General features: G+C 42.4%; 1 protein-coding gene across 1 annotated transcript; it reads left to right on the forward strand.

The window, feature by feature from the left end:
* The first annotated feature begins 3,547 nt into the window (after positions 1-3,547).
* LOC139459919 (zinc finger protein 665-like) lies at positions 3,548-8,552 on the forward strand. Its single transcript, XM_071241651.1, has 2 exons — positions 3,548-3,610; positions 5,507-8,552. Exon 2 carries the CDS (start codon positions 5,567-5,569, stop codon positions 8,543-8,545), a length of 2,979 nt encoding a protein of 992 aa, XP_071097752.1. The 5' UTR covers positions 3,548-3,610; positions 5,507-5,566; the 3' UTR covers positions 8,546-8,552.
* Positions 8,553-20,217: the final 11,665 nt, after the last annotated feature.

The raw sequence follows: 20,217 nt of genomic DNA on the forward strand, positions 1-20,217 counted from the left end.
TTTATCGCTTCCATCATTTAGAGAATACATAAATTAGAATTGCATTTACTCAAGCTTCACTTTTGATAATAATGTGGTTCGAACTTCTGGTGGTATGTTATTTTATACTTGCTATACTTATCTGGGTGAAAGGGAAGAGAATACAAACACCGTGAAACCTCGCTAGTCAGGACGGTTACGTTTGTGTTGAATCGCCCGGATTAACAAGGATCAGATATAACAATCATGGTTATGACGTAACGTATCGTTGTTACAATATTATATGTAGTTATACCTGTATGTGTATAAAAATATGCTGTGTTGGGACTACGCCGAGATTGCTTGTTTGTTTGTTGTTTAAAGCCACACTCAGCAATATTCCAGCTATGCGACGGCGGTCTGTAAATAATTGAGTTTGGACCAAACAATCCATGCAGTTACTGACATCACGAGCATCGACCCACGCAATTGGGATACGATGACATGTCGATCCCGTTAGTCGCCGCTTACGACAAGCATGAATGGGCGACTGAAGACCAATTCTAACCCGGATCTTCACGGGTGTGAGATTTTTGAAAAGGGTGATCCACGCATGCGAGGGACGATTCCATTACCTTTTGACGGGTAGTTTGCCTTTTCGGGCATGGTACGCACATGCGAAATTATTTACGAAATCCTAACTGTGCGGCTAGTTTGCACTTTACACAGCGGACGACCTCTGAATGATACTGTCACAGCGACATTCTCACCCCTGCGAAAATGGTCCCTGCCAGACATTACATTTCATTGCGGTCATCCATAGTTTAAGTTTACCGGTATTCATCTGCAGGTTTCGCTTTATCGTCGATTTTCCAGTGCGTCATCTGCCCATTTGATCACGATAGGAACCGTTCGCTAATATCGCCATGGACACTTAATACGTCCACGATATAGCTTATGTTTTGCCCCAGATTCGAACGGCACGACGCTAGCCACCCAATGAAATAGTGAGTGAGTCATTTGGGTTTGACGCCGCTTTGAACATTATTCCAGTTATATCTGGTGAGGTGAGGTTTGAATAGCGTGTGTGTGTGTGCGTGCGCTTGTACTAGTCTGGACTAATGCCGGTTTTATAGTGCTCGGCCACTGAGATACCATGCCGCAGTTTAACATGAATTCCCCACTTAGATTCTAGGAGCAGACTAGGCCACGGAGGAAGTCACTTCAAGCTGGTGTCCAGTTCTGACCGGCTTGTCCTGTGTCTGAGAGACATAACGTTGCTGTCTGATGTCTCTGTGTTCTCTGTGTTCTTTTTCTTGGTGCATGGGTCGAGTTGACGGGGTTTTGTTCACTAGTTTGGCCGTGTATCCATTACAATCAGTGAAGATTTACCAATTAAAGTGGTTGATTACGCGTTTGTCTCTTCTTGTGATTAACTTGACATACAGTGGAAGAAGGTCTAAAATACGCATTTCCCACATGTGCTGAACATAAATTTATTTCCCCTCTCCTCTGGTTGCACTGCTTTCTCTGTGCTAGCATGAATCTCTTCGCCAGACCTGCCCTCAATTATCCAGGATATAACATCTTTATTGTATACTGAACAAAAAAAAGTTCCTGTGACATTGAACAAGATTTAATGCAAAGTTATGTTTTTTACCAAATCTGAAACAATTTCGGTTTGCAACAGATAAAAGACTCCTGTAAGTGTTCAAATGGTTTAATTTGCCATACTGACTTCATAAAATGTGTGATGAACATGCCAAAATATCAATTTACAAATCAATAGCGTGTGTGTCCACCTCTGGTTGCGATGCAAGCAACACATCTTCGTCTCATGGAATGGACCAGGCATCGCACAAAGTCCTGTGGGATATCTGTCCATATCTGCTGAAACATGTTTCGAAGTTCCTGGACTGTCTGCGGGACACGTGGTTGACGTCGAAGGCGCCGATCCATCTCATCCCAAATGTGCTCGATTGTCGAGAGAGCAGGGGATGACATTCACGTTGTTTTGTTGAAGAGAATCCTGAACAAGTCGAGCAATATGAGGCCGGGCGTTGTCACGTTGAAAGGTAATGCCTGGGCCATGACGTCGCAAAAACGGTAGAACAACAGGACCGATGATCTCGTCGCGGTAGCGCTGTCCATTGAGATTTCCCTCTACCACTATCAAACAGGTCCTCTGTCTTGCTGTAATCCCATCCCATACCATAACGCTGCCGCCCCCGAACCGATCTTCTTCCATGACACAATGATTGACGTAACGTTCACCTCGACGTCCGTACACTTGAATCCGTCCATCGCTGTGGCTGAGGTGAAAATGAGACTAGTCAGTGACTAGAACTTGTCCTCACTGCATGGCCGTCCAGCGTAGACACTGTCTGCACCACTGTAGACGAGCTTGACAGTGTCAAAATGGGACGTCTGGGGGGTCTTCTGACGACAATCCCTGCACATTTGAGGCGACGACGTACGGTTTGTGAAGATATTCGTCGAAGGCCGGGGATGCTTCTTGCAGTCACTGTTGCTGGCTGGAATCGATTTCGTAGGTGTGTTGTTCGAATCCAGTTGTCTTGTCGATTATTGGTAACGCGTGTCCTGCAGCTCCGAGGATGGTCTCTGGTTGAATTCGTCTGTTGCCAACGTTGCCATAAACACCAAATGGTGTTTCTGTGGACGTTAGATTGTCTTGTAACATCACGTTGACTCGATCCTGCTTCAAGCATACCAATGGCTCGCAGACGCTCATTTTCGGACAGCCGTTGCATTTCGTAATGTTGAATAATGGAGTAATTTTGTTGTTTTTCTGAGTGGTTGTTGTCAGCACGATGCTAAACAATGCATATGGAATCCCGTTAACGCACATGTTTTTTATACCCATGCTTGGGTTGTGAGATGCATGGGGCTTGCATAAAAGTCAACTTTTGCATGGAATGCATGCTTTTCTGCAGCAGCTGCGTTTTTGTGACTTGATTCCATACATGTACTGCAATATTGAAAACCAAACTTTACTTGTTTGAAAAATACACTAAAATATTCGTCTCACAGGAACTTTTGTTGTTGAGTATATTATCGTGGATGCGCCAGAACAGACAACATGACTTGAGATGTTTTTACACATGTCGCGACAGTGTCACTATTTGGAGAAGTTAATATTATACCTGTCCAAATAATAATCATTTCTACATATTTCTGTACGTAAAGTTCGCTTTCTGTGATTGTGTGCGTCAGCAGCTCCAAATAAATGTTTACAGAAAGTAATTTCTATTTAAGAACTGCCTTCATGTTATTTTTATGAAACCTACCCAGTCTTGAATTTTTATTATCTAGTTACGAAGTTGTAAAGCTCTATATGGGCTGTTGAAAGGATGTTTGATTTGATTCGATTTATTATTGATTTATGTCACACTTGTGGTTTTGCGGTTATATATATAGTTGAACACAAAAATATGTTTACATTGAATATTCGAATAGCGCGGATTAATAAAAACTCTTTTGCTTTTCAACATTCATGCGTAACCTGCATGCAATATTTAGTGGTCTCCATCGGCTAAAACTTTCACTGAATTATCTCCCTTTGAATGGAGTTTTCACAAGTTCTGTCGTTCTGTGTGTGGTTGTTGAAAACAGTGGATCATATTAATGTTAGGTATGAATTCAGAGATGTCAATGTTCCGTCATAAAGAATAGGGCCTATATGTATTTAGTCGGACTCAGGATATATCCTGACTCGCCCCGTCTGTTCCAAGAAATCCCGACACGTCCCGTACATCTGATGCAGCCGTGTCAGTTTTTCTCGCCTGGTAACCAAGCCCAACCACCGCACCAAACATGCGGTCCCAAAGTATAAACCTAATGTAGAGATGTTCTCAGAGAACCAAATGACTCTTTCCAAATTGATATCGTCATGTGTTCACCATAGCGAAAATGTCAAATGTCAGAAAAGTCAAAAGATACTGAACAAGGTGGGAATAGAATTACCTCGACGTCACTCCAATCTCATTAAAATCAGACCTTAGTTCTCGCTACCGCTAAACAAAACTTGTTTAGCGGTAGCGAGAACTAAGGTCTGATTTTAATTAGATTGACGTCACTCTATCTTATTAATTACATAAGGAAATGCTATATCCTTTTGCACATTGATTAATTGAGAAGGATGTTTATTAGCGCAAATTAGCCTCCCTGGACAGTGATTTTGCTGGACATTTGTATGAATTGATAAAATTTTGAAGACATTCTTCTGTCATTAATAAATTTGGCAACAGTTTTGTGAACTGTATATTGTGAAATGATGTCCCATCTGGATTTGACAATGGAAAGACCAGAGGCAGTAGTTTTCTTGCTTCCTGTTGTCCATCATTTGCATCATCTTACTACTTGATGTATTGAGATTTCAACAAGTAAATCTAAAATGGGGCTGGGACAGTTGACTCGGGTCGGATGGGTCCTGAGTAGTACTTAGGTACCCACAGGTCATCTTCCTAAGGCAAGTGAGTTAACTGTCTATAAGAGTCCAGTTTCCACCCAGTTGCCGATCTTGGCTTGAATTTGGCAATTATATTTTGGCTGGACATTATCAGCATCAGTCCGGACTAGTACAAGAAGCCCCCCCCACACACGTACACACATGTGCATGCACGTTGCTATATAAGTGCAATAATCTGGGATGCAACGTTAAACCCCATGTCACCTCCTCGGGAAGATGCCCACAGAACTTTCCAGACCTATGGCTAGTCAGGTGATATGGGTCATTATTTGCTAAGGCGACACAAAATATGACATGAGAGGATGTTTTTCATCATAAATTTTTAAACATTTGGAAAATGTTACCATCCAATATTGTCAATTTTATAATAAAAAGACAATACACAAAATAGGAAAGCTTTTGTGAGTATTCATTCTGTCCATCTCGTGTAATAACAGACGTGATGCAAGGTCAACAAAATTAATACATCTGGAAATTGGTTCAGCGGTGCTCGTTGACAGAAGACACTGAGAAAGATTTTAAACTGAGCCAGAATTCTGCACCCTAGTAGAATGTCACACTAGTAAATAATGGCCCATATATTGTTTAATAAATTCTATGGAACTCCATGGTTACAAGTCACTAATGTTCACATTATTTCTGATTGGCGCACATTCCTTCTGATTTTAATATGTTTGAGTAGAGATAAAGCTTCCGTCAACTTCAGTGGTTTTTGCATTATCAGATCGCTTTGTCAGTATATCTAAATAATTTTTGCCAGGGCACAGGTAAAACAATTGCCAGTCAGACATTTTGTAACCAACTCTTGAGACCTACAGCGGGTACACGGGTAGGGTCAGGCAATAGGGGGTTAGGTTCCCCAGGTAGTACATTTGAAACTTGTCCCAGCCCTACTGGTGACTGATTTTCACCATTGGATGGGATGTTACGACAGCCTTGCATGATGCAAGCATGTTTATCAGAGATGACATTGTTGTAAGACGTGAAATTGTCTGTTCTGCCCCCCACTGCAGGGTCATGTCGATGTCTAACCCAGATCTCATATGTTTCTTTTTCCAGATAATATCCAGGTAGAAACTACGTGCCCTACACCACATCAAACATGACAATTTCTTCTGAATGTGGAGGACACATACCATCAACCACCTGATTATGGATCAAGCTGACGAGGGGAGACGTATTGTCGCGCTGCAGTGTCACTTTGCCAAAACATACTGTACGGACGATTCTCTGGATCTCCATGTCAAGTTCTCCCCACTGGCAGCAAGTCTCTCCCTTGACAAGCTACATGAGAAACTATTTCTGTGTGAGGATGCAGCTCTCAACGTCTATGACACGGATATGTATGGGAAGTGTGGAAACAGTGTCACATCTCACAGGACGGAAATCAGATTTAGCATCTTTGCGGAGGATAGAACACACAAGTGTTCACAATGCGATAGTTCCATGGCTTGTGATACTGGGTCAGGGTCAAACAGAAGTCAGACAGCAACTTTCAAGGAACTTTCCACAGAGAAGGGTGAACCCGCTGATCTTGGGCAAAAGTCAGAGGTCACCAAGGTCAAGGTTGTTTGTAAAGATGATGTTTCGGAAAATATTGCTTGTTTTGGTGTGGAACGTATAGATGATGACCCAGATGCTTGTCCAGGCATTGACAGTACCAGAGATGAGGATACTGGAGAACATGTCGAGACAGAAAAGGTGATAAGATGTGATCAGTGCCTTGAGAAGTTTGATTCCGAAGTCCAGTTGTCAATTCATTCCATGTTGCATGTGCAGAACCTGACGTGTGATGTGTGCAGTGAGGTGTTGGACACGAGGAGTGGCCTCCAGAAACACATGCGAAGTCACGCAGGGCAGAAGTGTTTCAAGTGCGAGCACTGTGATCTGACTTTCTTGGAGAAGAGCGACCTGACTGTCCATGTGAAGGAACACTCGGGAGAGAAGGTTTTCCAGTGTAAGGAATGCGGCAAGCTGTTCAATAGAATCAAAGCCTTGAAGCGACACACTCTCAACTACCACAGCAACATCCCTGTCCACATCTGTAAAGTCTGCCGGAAGGGATTCACAGACGAAGAAGATCTTCGCTCACACATTTTCACAGACCACAAGGGAAACGAAAAGACGAGGTCATCCGACCAGCAGTACAAATGTTCCTTATGCCCCAAAACCTTCATCAAGAGTTCCCTCCTCAAGAACCATCTTCGCCTGCACCGAAACGGCAAACCCTATCGCTGCATGTACTGTGGCATCACCTTCAAGGATGAGTTGAGCTTCGAGCTCCATCAGGAGATACACAAAGGCGAGACGGGCAAACCCTTCACCTGCAAGAACTGTGGCCAATGTTTCTCGAGCCTGACCCTTCTGAAGAGGCACAAAGCGTCCCATGATGGCGACATATACAAGTGTGAGACATGTCACAAGACTTTCCAGTCCGGGAAGTCGCTGAAAGATCACCAAAACATCCACAGTGGCATCAAGTCCTATGTTTGTAATATCTGTGGTAAGGCTTTAGTCAGTGCAAACAGGTTGAAGAGTCATCTGAAAACTCATATCATTGATAAACCCTATAAATGTGAGTACTGTCAGAAGAGCTTCATCAACCCAGGCGATCTAACGAATCATAGAAGGGTCCACACAGGTGAGAAGCCATACCTGTGTGAAATCTGTGGGAAGGGTTTTGCTTACAAGACATCGGTTCCCAAACACATGGTGGTCCACAGTGATCTGAAGCCCTACCAGTGTGATGCCTGTCACAAGGAGTTCGCCTCCAACCTCCAGATGCACAACCACAAGAAGATCCATCTTGGTCTTAAGAACTTCATCTGCGAAGTGTGCGGGAAGAGGTTCACAACTGGCAAGGCGCTAAAGGTGCACAAGTTAATGCACGAAGGTTACACTGGACATGACTGTGACATTTGTGGAAAGAAATATAGAAATGTGTACTATCTTGAAATACACAAGAAAACTCATTCAGGCAAGAACCTCCTCCAGTGCCATATGTGTGGAGATTCTTACGCTGATCCCACCTACTTTAAGCTTCATCAGCGGAAGTTCTGCAAGACGATCTTGATCTACTGTGAGTTGTGTAACCGGGGCTTCCCTAACAACAAGGACTTGAAGAGTCACATGGGCTTTCACAGTGGAGAGCGCCCCTATGGCTGTGATGTCTGCGGCAAGGCTTTCGCCAAGTCGGTGTTCCTTGCGGACCACATGAAGAGACATAATCCTGACACTCTCATCAAGTGTTCTATATGTGGTAAAGGGTTCATCAACAGGAAGGAGGTCCGCAGACACGAGGCCAGGCACAAGAACATTAACAAGAAGCGAGCATCACCTCACATTGCTGTCAGTATTGATCCAAATCAACTTGCAGGTCTTCCCGAGTTGGAACCAGGAACTATAGATTCCAAGTCATTAGGATGCAGTCTTCCATCAAACCTTAGTGCAGAGAGCCATGACCAGGTATTACAAGAATATGCTGAATCTATAGAAAGTATACGAAAGTCTGTGATTCCAACATCATCAGGGTATGAGATGAGGTCAGATGATGCGATCTCTGCAGAACCGATTCCTCTTGGAATCCATCCAGGGCTTCCTCCAGGACCTCCTCAGGGCCTTCCACAGGGACCTCCACAGGGCCTTCCACAGGGACCTCCACAGGGCCTTCCTCAGGGCCTTCCTTCAGGGCCACCATCCGACCCTGCACAAGCATCTGAAGGGCCGCCTCCAGGTATGGCTCCTCCTCTGGCATCTCAAGGTCAGCCGCTGATGCTGCCGGTAGCTGACCCAGTTTACTATGGCCACATGGACTCCTGCACGGGGAAGAAGCCGTACACTGTGGAGGGCCTGGACTCCCAGCACCAGATTATGAGCGATACAATTCCGCCACACTTGGATTCACGGCACACCTACTCATCAGTGTTCACGCGGGAGAGTGGAGAGATGGTTCTCATGCAGGAAGGGCTGGCGGCCATCATGAACCAGACGGTGGACCGGCGGGCTGCCCAGACATATGCTCCTCCCCCCATGCAGTACTTCTACCCCCCACAGCAGCACCGGTACCACCAGGGGGACGGCATGCCCAAGTACTCATAGCATGCCAGGAGACAGACGGTACATCTTGGTACTCATAGCAAGCCAGGAGACAGATGGTACGTCTTGGTACTCATAGCAAGCCAGGAGACTGACGGTACGTCTTGGTACTCAAAGCAAGCCAGGAGACAGACGGTACGTCTTGGTACTCAAAGCAAGCCATGAGACAGACGGTACGTCTTGGTATTCAAAGCATGCCAGGAGACAGACGGTACGTCTTGGTACTCATAGCAAGCCTGAAAACCGATGTTACACCCACATGCTGATTATATTATGCTCAAGTACTGATTATCAGCTCATGTCCTGACTGCAGGAGGGTGTTGTACCTCTCCATCACTGTTCCAGGACATGAGCTTCAGACACAGTGTTTCAGAGTAGAGTCAGAGAAGTGGCCATGCTTCAAGGCTTCAGTGGGATAATGGACTTGAAGAAATCCCACTCAATCCATCCTAAACTTTTGTTTCTTTTTCAATCACTGGATGAAAGTGTTTCAGTTCTACATTTTGTGAATGAATTTCATTATTAATTGTTTTGAGTTCCCTCTCCAAATGTTTTAAGATCATCATTTCATTAGCGTTAGAAGTGGGATTTCACAAAAGAAAAGAAAGTTCTTCTGTGTATCTGCCCCGAAAAATGAATTTTCGCAAAAAGTGACATTTTCATTATGCTACAATTAGATTTTTTGTGCCAAATGTAGTGGCTGTAGTGAATAGGGTTGAGTGTCCTGATACAGTGAATGATTGTCCTGATGATTGTAATGAGACAATGATTGATTGTTCTGAAACTGACTGATTGTCCTTATGATTGTCCTATAACTATGATTGATTGTTCTGGTACAATGATTGATTGTTCTGGTACAATGATTGATTGTTCCGATACAATTAATGATTGTCCTGAAACAATGATTGATTGTCCTGAGACAATGGTTGATTGTTTCGGTGAACCAGGCTAAACCTTCCCAGGCCAGTTTTTCCCAGGGATGTTTCAGCCTAGACCCCCACCCCCACCCCCAACCCCAACCCTCCCTCCCTCCCACAACCACCACAACCCCCACCCCTCCCTCCCACCACCACCACCAGCACCCTCCCTCTGGATTTCAGATATACGAGAAATCTGAACATATGTTTGGGATGGTTCAACCCAGGCCAGATCTTCCTCCCTCTAGATTCCAGATATACTTGGGGGCATGGGTGGCCCAGTCGTCTAAGGCGCCGCGATTCGCTGTGCAGAGTTGCGTCCACTCACATTAAGCTGACACGCCGCGATATAACTGGAATACTGTTAAAAGCGGCGTTAAACCCAACTCACTCACTCACTCACTCACTCAGATATACCGTACATGAGGCCATGCAAATTTGATTTTTAGTTCATGGGGATCCTGGATGCGAGTAAGAGGAGCACGTTGGCTGAACCTTCCCTGGGGGAGGAACTGTTCGGGGGGATGTTTCAGCCATTTACATTGGTACAATGATTGACTGACATTATGGTGGAGTGTCTCGTTACAATGATTGATTGTCCTGATGATTGTTATGCAACAAGGATTGATTGTCCTGATACAATGATTGATTGTTCTGATACGATTAATTGTACATTTTGTGTCTCTAATTGATTGTGAAGAAAATTATTATTTCATTTATTTTATTTGTATTTCAACCTCTGAACAAGATGTTGAACAAATCGGTAATCAAATGAATAAAAAAGAGAGGACTAATATCTAGATAGGGTTGGCAGTTATCAACCAGATGCACACTAATTGTTAGATTTTGTCACAAACTATGTTGCAATGTTCAATCAATATGGGACTGTTAGAACATAGGAAGGTTATTCGATGAGTGGCAGGGCTCGGTGTAAGCAACATGATTTGACATGCACCAGGTGCTTGTTGACATGAAAACCTATTTGCACCAGACAAAAGCAGGTTTCACTCAGGTCCCATCAGTTTATCAAAGTTGAAACACAGATGCATAAACTAGTCTAAATAAATCCAATGTCAAATGTGTGATGACTCTCATGACTTTACGTAAATGAAAGATGTATTGCTGTAAAACATAAGGGAACATATGTACATAATCTTGCAGTCCCCACTTTCATGAAGTCACAAATGCATGACAAATTACACATAACACAGGGATTAGTGATGTATGCAATCTCATTAAAGTCAGATCTTAGTTCTCGCTACCGCTGAACAAAGATCTGAGGACATCCCATTGCGGGTCATGTCAGACCGACCTTTCATCTGACCAATCTTAGCATTTCTATCAGATCATGAAAGTGCAACCTCAACAAAAAAACACACACAGGGTATTTCAAACGACAGTTGTGGGCTTTATGTCTGTATTCATACAATCTAGACCATCTTTTAGCCATTCTGTTCTTTTGTTCAGTTTGTAATTTTTTAATCGAGTATATGTAAAAATATGATTCGAAGCGTAGTCGCCAGTTTGAAACTAGTGCCCTAAAGCTTGATTCAGCTGCCTACTGATTGGCTATTGTCAAATTCTTGTTAGTCATTCAATTGGTCTGTCAAAGTTCACAAAAGGTCGGTCTGACATGACCCATAATGGAATGTCCTCAGATCCTTGTTTAAGGGTAGCGAGAACTAAGATCTGATTTCATTGAGATTGGTGATGTATGTTACATAAAACTTGGAGGTACTCAGTGTGTGCAAAGATCGATGATGTGTGGACAAGAAAGGGTTAGTTGGACACAAATTAAAGATATTTTCACTTGCACTTGGTGCATGTAGACATAAATATTCGGTTGCATTTTTCAATAATAGGTTTCACGGATGCATGTTTTACACATTTATATCGAGCCCTGACTGGTATCATTCGCTTCCAGTGCAGAAGTTCTGACACCTTCATGTGATGCTGTTATTTGTTTGTTGTTGATCAGTCATCAGAAATTATGGTGAGTGGAGTTGTGGCCCTTAGTTGTGGCAGGATCCAAGGTTTGCCCTATTCCTTTGTCAGCACTACACCCTTGCCTTGCACAAAATGGCAAGTGTCCATGACGTGCATCACTTGACTTGTCCTTGACATCCAGGTTTGAGGAAGCGGTTGTAAATAATAAACTACCCCTCACCTTGGCCCAGGAGCGAAAGTCAAGGGACACAAATATGTATTAGTACTGAAACAGTACACGCAGTATGAACTTCTCATGAAGTGGTTATAGCTTGTTTGTTGTGTTTTAATCATTGTTATTCATCAGTTATGGTCACTTGAGTTGACAAATGTCTGTATATTAATAAGTATTATTCTAAATATATATTTTTGACCAATTAATAAAAATATGAATTAAATTTAGAGTGAGTCTTGTTCTGCTACCCTACTCCATGGGGACCCAGGTTAGTCTGAATAGATCTGGTCCCTAACTCTGCTGCTTGTTAATAGAGTTGACTGAATTAGACTGGATGGTCAATTTCATTGACTTTGTGGATAGTGTCATAGCACCCGACTGTGTGAACTGTTGCTCATTATGTTAACCACTGGTTGATAGTGCATCATTGTACCTGACAGTGTGAACTGTTGCTCATTTTGTCAACCACTGGTTGATAGTGTGTCATTGTACCTGACAGTGTGAACTGTTGCTCATTTTGTCAACCACTGGTTGATAGTGTGTCATCGCACCTGACAGTGTAACTGAATACCCGTGTTAAAGTTTTCGAGGTTGCATGATTTGAAATCACATTTTGACTGTCACTTTCATGATCTCATTAGCGATGCTCTGATTGGTTGGTTGGAAGGTCGTTTTGACGTGACCCCTAGTGGAATGTACTCAGATCTTTGTTTCGCGGTAGCGAGAACTAAGTTCTGATTTCAATGAGATTGGGATTTGTCATAATTGTTTGTCTTGAATAAGGCACATTCTCCGTTCTCGAATCCAGGAAACAGCACTTGGCAAGTAGATAACATAGTTTTCCAGAAGTTGATAACTGCAAGCAAGTCAAATTTATCAAAGCTGAGCTCTCTTTACCGGGAAGATAATGAAGGTACAAACGCTGGGGTGGAGTTTGGACAATAAAAACAACCAAGGGAGGTCTCTCTAAATCGGGGTCACTAGAAAAACTTAACATTATACGAGCGCCTCAATCAAATTTTGTCATTGTCAGAAATACGATATACAGTCACAATAAGCAATAGCAGGAAGAAGGCATTGAAAAAAATAGAATATCTATGATAAGGCCTTCACACATTAGAACATTCCTTTTCAGCCATTGAGAGATCAGCATTGCCATAAGGAATGAATTTGATATCTAGTGGATATTTTTACCACACAGTAAACAGTATGTACAAGGGGACATAACTCCATGCCTGTGCTTCGTTACTCACACAGGATGTGACCAGTATACTGTTCGGATTAACGGGGTTTCGTTGTATACCGCTACGTATTCAATAAGGAAATGTACTTTTGTTTTTAGTCATTCTTCGTACATATACAGGTTAATTTCCAAAGCGCGCCACGCGGTTCTATGTTGATATAGTCAGTTTGTTCGTTGTTCCTGACATACACTAACATGACTTTTATCAGAGAAACGTCTACAAAACGATCTAAGCGCTGTGACCACAGCATAAGTATACATGTTACAGTATATTGGAGTAACGAATGTCTCAGGTCGATTTGAGGAACGGGGCACCTGCCACACAAATACCTGCCTGCAATAATCCGAGTTGTAGCACTACCATCTGATTAGCAGACCATTTGATTTCCACCCGTGAATATCCGGGTTAGAATAGGTCTTCAGCAACCCATGGTCAGGCCCGGTGACTTAGTTGATGCATGTAATGTAATGCTCATGATGTCAACCACTGGATTGTCTCGATTATTTACAGACTGCCGTCGTATTGCTGGAGTGCAGCGTTAAACAGGAAACAAACATTTGGTTTCTAGGGGAGCGGGATTTTGTTTTGGAAAAATATCCCACATCTCATAATTTTGTATATATAAAAAAATCTCAGCCTCAATCTGCTTGAAAAAAAATCAGCCTCAATAAAAAGTGTCGTCATCGTCATCATACAGAGTTTTCGAGAGTAAAGACATCATTTTTCATACCTTCCATTTGAACAGACCATATCATGTAAGACTCTATGTTGCATCCTTGGACAAGGTTATTGACTCCGCTTGTCACCCTGTCAAATGGCTGAGCAGTTGTTGCCTGTGATGTGAAATGACCATTATTTAGCATCATTTACGCTTACTTTGGTAACATACAGCATAAACATATAAATAATTAAAAATAGTTTATTGCAATAAGCTAAGCTGAAGAGCAAAAGATTTACGTGTTACCAGCCAACAGTATCCGTTCATGAAAACAAAAGGGCGGATGTCAAGTAAAATACTTGTATTGTCATGAGAGATGAATTGACAACATCATAATGAGTTATCCCGAGAATGAGAACACAAATGAAGGTATTGTGTCTACGGTTTTAATGATGGGGGTCAGTTGTTCAGTCATTGGTCAACCATCAAGACTGAGATCAGCACATGGAACTCCATTTAATCCTTTAGAATATCACCCTGTTGAGCTCCATTTAATCCTTTAGAATATCACCCTTGTTGAACTCCATTTTATCCTTTAGAATATCACCCTTGTTGAACTCCACTTAATCCTTTAGAATATCACCCTTGTTGAATTCCATTTAATCCTTTAAAATATCACCCTTGTTGAACTCCATTTAATCTTTTAAAATATCACCCTTGTTGAATTCCATTTAACCCTTTAGAATATCACCCTTGTTGAACTCCATTTAATCCTTTAGAATATCACCCTCGTTAGTCAGTATCGTGTATACACGTGCATTACTCAGCATATTGTTTTGGTTGTGTTTGGGTGATTGATTCTTAACCAATTTGTAACACTAATCAGGGTTTGGGCCCAAAGTGTCAAACCTTCACTTTGGTAACGTTTCATTTGTTCGTCAGGTTGCATCAAATGTTATGATATGTATGTCCGTCATCCACAATCTCAGTCATTGAAACATCCATTCCTCCAGCAGTTGTGAGGACAACCATGTCAAGTTGACCAGTTTTCTGATAAAGAAAGACAAGTTCTATGTATGAACAACTTCTTTATTACAATTAGTGCGACGTTTCGGTGTAGATCCTAACACCTTCATCAAGCAAGTGATGGATAGTGCTTACTTACTTACTTACTTTGGCGATTTAACGTGTGCTTTCCGACTGATGCGTATTTCGCACACGGGCTCGGCCAGGCCATTTAATGTGTTTCCGAAAGGGGCGAAAGTGGTGTGTGCAACCCAAGAGGGAGCTTTAGGGGTTGCTTATATAGAATTTGGGAATTTTGAGATTTGGAATAGGTGCCGATGGGGTTGGGGAGGAGAACTAAGGGAGCTGGGTATGGTGGATGTTGTTTTTTTATGTAATTTTGATTTGGTAGATTATAGTGTTTTTAGATGCGTTTTATTAGTTCCGTTTTGATTAAGAATACGCCTAAGGCCTTGAAGTTTTCTAGTTTATTTTGTGGGTTTATTATTGCTTCTAGAGTGAGAGCCTTGTTTAGATTGAGGGTGGTTTGTAATGCGGTTCGATGTGTTAGGTAGTGTGTGCAGTGGATGAGTGCGTGTTCTGGGGTTTCTAGTTGTTTGCAGTGTGGGCAGTTACCTGTAGTATGTTTTTTAAATTTTTTTAGATGGTTATTTAGGTTGGTGTGTCCTGTTTGGAGTTTAGTGATTACTCTGTCGATTTTTTTTGATGGATAGTGCTGTACAACATAGGTAGACATACTTATTAACATCAATGTTTATACTGTAAATTGATTGATGGACACAGAGAGTTGATTAAGATGATTGGAAGCCAGTGAATGACTAATGGGACAGGGTAAACAACCACGGAAGCTGATTGGGATGATGGGAGCCAGTGAATTAGAAGCCAGTAAATTGTCTAATGGACACAGAGTCAGCAAGCAGACTGATAGAGATAATTGGAAGCCAGTGGATTAATTGGATGGACATAGGGATTTGGCAATTAGGTGATGGTAAGCAGGCGGGATGTAGTAGCCTTATCACACTAATTGTAATAAAGAAGTTGTTCATCCATAGAACTTGTCTTTCTTCATCACACCAACTTCTAAATTATATGCCACTGAAAGCAGTTTTCTGAAAATTTGAAGAAAAACTGCCCAATGGGCTTTTGCTACACATGGTTTTGTGCAAAATAGTATTTATTATATATATATTTATATATGCTTTATTATACTGCTGTTTTCACTATTCTGTTTTAAAACCTCCTACATCTGCACAGATATTACGTGACAGTGAGCAATCTTCCCATGGGTGTAATTTGAAATGTTTTACAAGGAAATAATCTCATCCCCTAAATATGAAGAAAAGACCTTTGGTGTAACTCGGGAAGTGATCCCCACGCAGCATCACTGGCTTTAACCCAATCGCTACAGCAACTGACTGGAATCTCAGGTATAACATCCCGACACCATTCGTGACCAACTTGTGTTATTCCGGGACAAGCCGAATCTTCTTGCAGGTTACGGAAAGGGGCGGGTTGTGACGAATGATCCCGACACGTGCGGTACGCCCGATTGTGTTGCCAATGTCTGTTATAGGATCGCGATTTTGCTGCTGTCCTCTTCACAGATTATTCGCGGCGGTCGGGTTGCCTCGTGGTTAAAGCGTTCGCTCGTGAAGCATACACGTCAGGACCCATTGCACCTAGTAGTCGTCGATGGCAGTTTGACAGGCATTCAGTCCCTCAATGCACTCTCTCTCCACGTTACTCGGTTCCTGCAGGTCCCGTGTCGTCAAATATAGGGTGTATGAAAACGTCAAAACCCTTTCTATAATCTTAAGAAATAAGAGTCCATTGTACGCATCTTCCCGAGGCAAGGGAGTTAAAGGGCTATAAGAGTTCATTTTCCACTTTTACTGTCCGTGAACTCCCTTGCCTCGGAGAGATTGTATGATTCGCACTGCATCATGAGCATGTTTGTGAATCACCATCAAACAGGGATGATAACAGGTGTTCGCGAAAAGGTGAGCGTATCCTGTCCCACCGATGGCATCCATCATAAACACATGCAACGGCAAGTCAAAAATTCACCTGAAAAAAAGATGGGAGCGTATGGTACAACTCAAAATAAGGAAGTGTAGCCGAGAGTTGGTAATAAGTAGAGATGGAGGTGGCAAAAAGAAAAATTGGTATTGAATTATCCTTGGTATTTGTTTGTTTGTTGTTTACCGCCGCACTCAGCAATAAATCGAGTCCAGTGATTGACATCATGAACATCGATCCACGCAGTTGGGATACGATGACATGCATCAACGAAGTCAGCGAGCCTGACCACCCAATCCCGTTAGTCGCCTCTTACGACAAGCATAGTCGCCTTTTACTTTGTTATTTACAATAACTGAATGGAGACATTGGATTATTGATGATGTCTTGGGGTGTCGTTCCCGTGCCAACATAACTTCATATGCAGAGTGACAGTAAAGTATCCACAAGTTTGTACGACAAGACTGATGACTTCAATTTTTCCATCGTCAGCTTTATAGTTTTAATGTCGGGCTCTATTCCAGCAGCTCCAGCCTTTGGTGTCTACATTTCACAACTTTTCAGGTACAATCGAACATGATCATTTTACGAAGATTTCAAACAGCGTTATACAATTCTTTCTTAAAAGTTGTGTGATCAGGGTTACAACATTCAAGGCCTTAGTAAAGCTTTCAAACAATTATATGTAGACATATTGAGGATATGGACGCATGAGTGACAAAAACTATATCCGATGCAAGTCCCTCTTTTGACTTGTATCAGATGAACAGTTGGCTTGCCTTTGCATGGGATGTGGTCAAAATGGGTCAAATGGTGCATTAGAATCAACGTAACATTCAGATTCTGTAACCTTTTGACAAAATAAAAATGAACATCACCCCTCTCTACCCGGTCAGTTTTGAAAAAGAAGTCATGAGAAAAGAAAAACGTTTTTGTAATTGGCCCTAACTGAAATACTGTTCAAAGAAGTCTGGAATCAAATAAACCTCTCCAAAGTTGAGATAGTGAGTGAGGGAGGGAGCGAGCAATATTCTTAAAGTGGCCTGTAAACAAGGCAGACATTCGATGTAGAGGAGCTTCAAAGGATGCTCTATTGTCAGCACCTGTCCTACATAACCTAAGACCTTATTCTCTAGCCGCCTGAAGCGGATGGTCTTTGGCGATGATAATTTTGGAGGTGAGGTGAAATAGGGTTTACCGTTGCATCCAAGAATATTGCACTTATATAGCGACGTGCATGCACGTGTGTGTGTGTGTGTGTGTGTCAGAGAGTGTGTGTGTGTGCTTGTACTAGTACGGACTGATGCTGATTAATAGTGCTACCTCACTGAGTGAGCGAGTATGGTTTTACGCCGCTTTTAGCAATAGTCCAGCAATATCACGGTGGGGGACACAAGAAATGGGCTTCACACATTGTACCGGTGTCGGGAATCGAACCAGGGTCTTCGGCGTGACGAGTGAACACTTAAACCACTAGGCTACGTGACCGCCCTACCTCACTGAGGCACCATGCGGCAGTTAAACAAGAATACCCTACTGAGACATTATACTGACTCCGAGCCGACCACTCCTTGTAGGCTAGTAGATCTGGTTGGAATGGTTGGTGTGATGAGATGGTAGCGCACTAGCCCGTAAAAGAGATTTGGGGGTCAAATTTGCATTTTCAAACCAACGTCACTAATATATGGTAAAACCAATTCTGCAGGCCAGACATGCAGGGATTCTTCGAGGCATGCTTCTGATTAGTCGACCAATGTCAGTTTGACTCATGTTGTTCCACTCATCAGTGAGAGCACCACCGAGTTTATTGAGAGTGGAGGATGGATTTTGAGGTTGACAAACACTTCCGCTAATGAAATCTCAGACGTGTTCAGTTGGGGGAATTGGGTCACAATCCTGGCATGTTGAGTGTGTGAGTGAGTTGGGTTTAACGCTGCTTTCAACAGTATTCCAGTCATATCAGGGCGTGTCAGCTTAATGTGGGAGGAAAGCCCGCAGTGATGCAGGTCTCAGACGTTTACCACTTTGGTGAAACCCACGAGTATGGGTATGGTACTGACAAACCTAGAAACATAATCCGGGCGAACCGGGATTCAAACCCCAATCATAGGTTTCTGGCGTGCCCAAGGGACGCAACTCTGCACAGCGAATAGCGACGCCTTAGACGACTGGGCCACACGGCATTGAACAGCATTCCATTTATGTCATGGCACATCAGCTTCATGTCGGAGGAAAGACGAAAGTGATGAAGGTCTCGGACATTTGACACTTTGGTGAAACAAGGAGCACAGGCGTGGTGCTCACAAACCTAGAAACAATCTAGGAACCAGGATTCGAACAAACGATCATCAGTTTCTTGTGTACCCAACGGATGCAACTCTGCACAGCGAATTGTGGCGCCTAGATGACATGGCCACCCATGAACTTGTCTTGGAAATGTCAGGCATCAAATCATTTTGAATAGCTTACTCAGGTTTACTCATTTGATTTATAATTTTGTAGAAGCAACTTTAATCTCCCAGCATAAAAAACACCAAAGTGTTCATACATATAGTTTAATTCATTTCAATGTGAATATACACAATGTCATATCAATGAGAAAATCAATTTCAGTTTAATATTTGTAGACGTAGAAGTGTCTGTCATTTGCTGAGGCAGTAATTGAGTAGAGGCAGGTAGAAATTGTAAATACATTTATATATCATGGGTACAAACTTAATATAGTTATATATCTAAACACTTCATCGTAAACCTCACCACATTAATCAGGCTGCATCAACATTATCACCACCTGTTTGTCCTGCCAGCAGACGACTTGTAGAAGTTTAGACAACAATATTCAATAATGACTGAAATAGCTTTCACTAAGGCGTACATATTTTCAAGTATCCATGTCTCATGACTTTTGTGTATTTGAGAAAGTATCACTCTATACAGAACCCTTTTGTTTGTCTGCTGGATTGGATCATTCTGATGACATAGATGGAGAAAGTTCCATTTTGCTTGGGTTTGTTCCACCAATAAATGTTAACTGATTTTGAAATGTATCAAAACCATCATCATCATCATCATCATCATCATCATCATCATGTCAGCTTCATCATGTCTGTGTTCCCCCTGATTCTACAGGGTGGTGAAGAACCAAATTCCATTCATCATCGATCACTATGACATGATTATCCAACTCATCCCTGTCATGAGATCGATTGACACCCGACCATCAGTTTAACAAGGGAGATAATTCTACGGATATATATAATCATGCGATGTTTCTGTGTAGATACTAACACCCTTATCAAGCAAGTAATCAATTACTTTTCAGCAGCAAATTATAGAGCTTTCATTTTCACTCTCCTACTATGCTTAGGATTTGTTTATTCATCAACACAATACTGATGGAGTTGTGAACCGGACTGGTACCGGTAGTTATTCCTGAGTGACCATGATCATAGTGTTCCAACATATCACGACCTCTCAAAACTACAGTAAACAGGTCTCAGGAGAAACAAGAAACAAACAACAAACAGGACAAAGGTGGGGTCTTCATCTGAATTCTTTTTTTCTACCACAAAGTAGAACATTTAATATTCTGGGGGCAGAGGTTGGGAGAGGGTGGGGGTGGGGGAGAGGGAGAGGGATAGGGAGAGGGA

The sequence above is a fragment of the Haliotis cracherodii genome, unplaced genomic scaffold, assembly GCF_022045235.1.
Source record: "Haliotis cracherodii isolate W230 unplaced genomic scaffold, xgHalCrac1.p SCAF_13, whole genome shotgun sequence".
Lineage (NCBI taxonomy): Eukaryota > Metazoa > Mollusca > Gastropoda > Lepetellida > Haliotidae > Haliotis > Haliotis cracherodii.

What these genes read in the sequence shown, in the direction of transcription:
- LOC139459919 (XM_071241651.1), top strand. Translation starts at nt 5,567, where the DNA reads ATGTGGAGGACACATACCATCAACCACCTGATTATGGATCAAGCTGAC.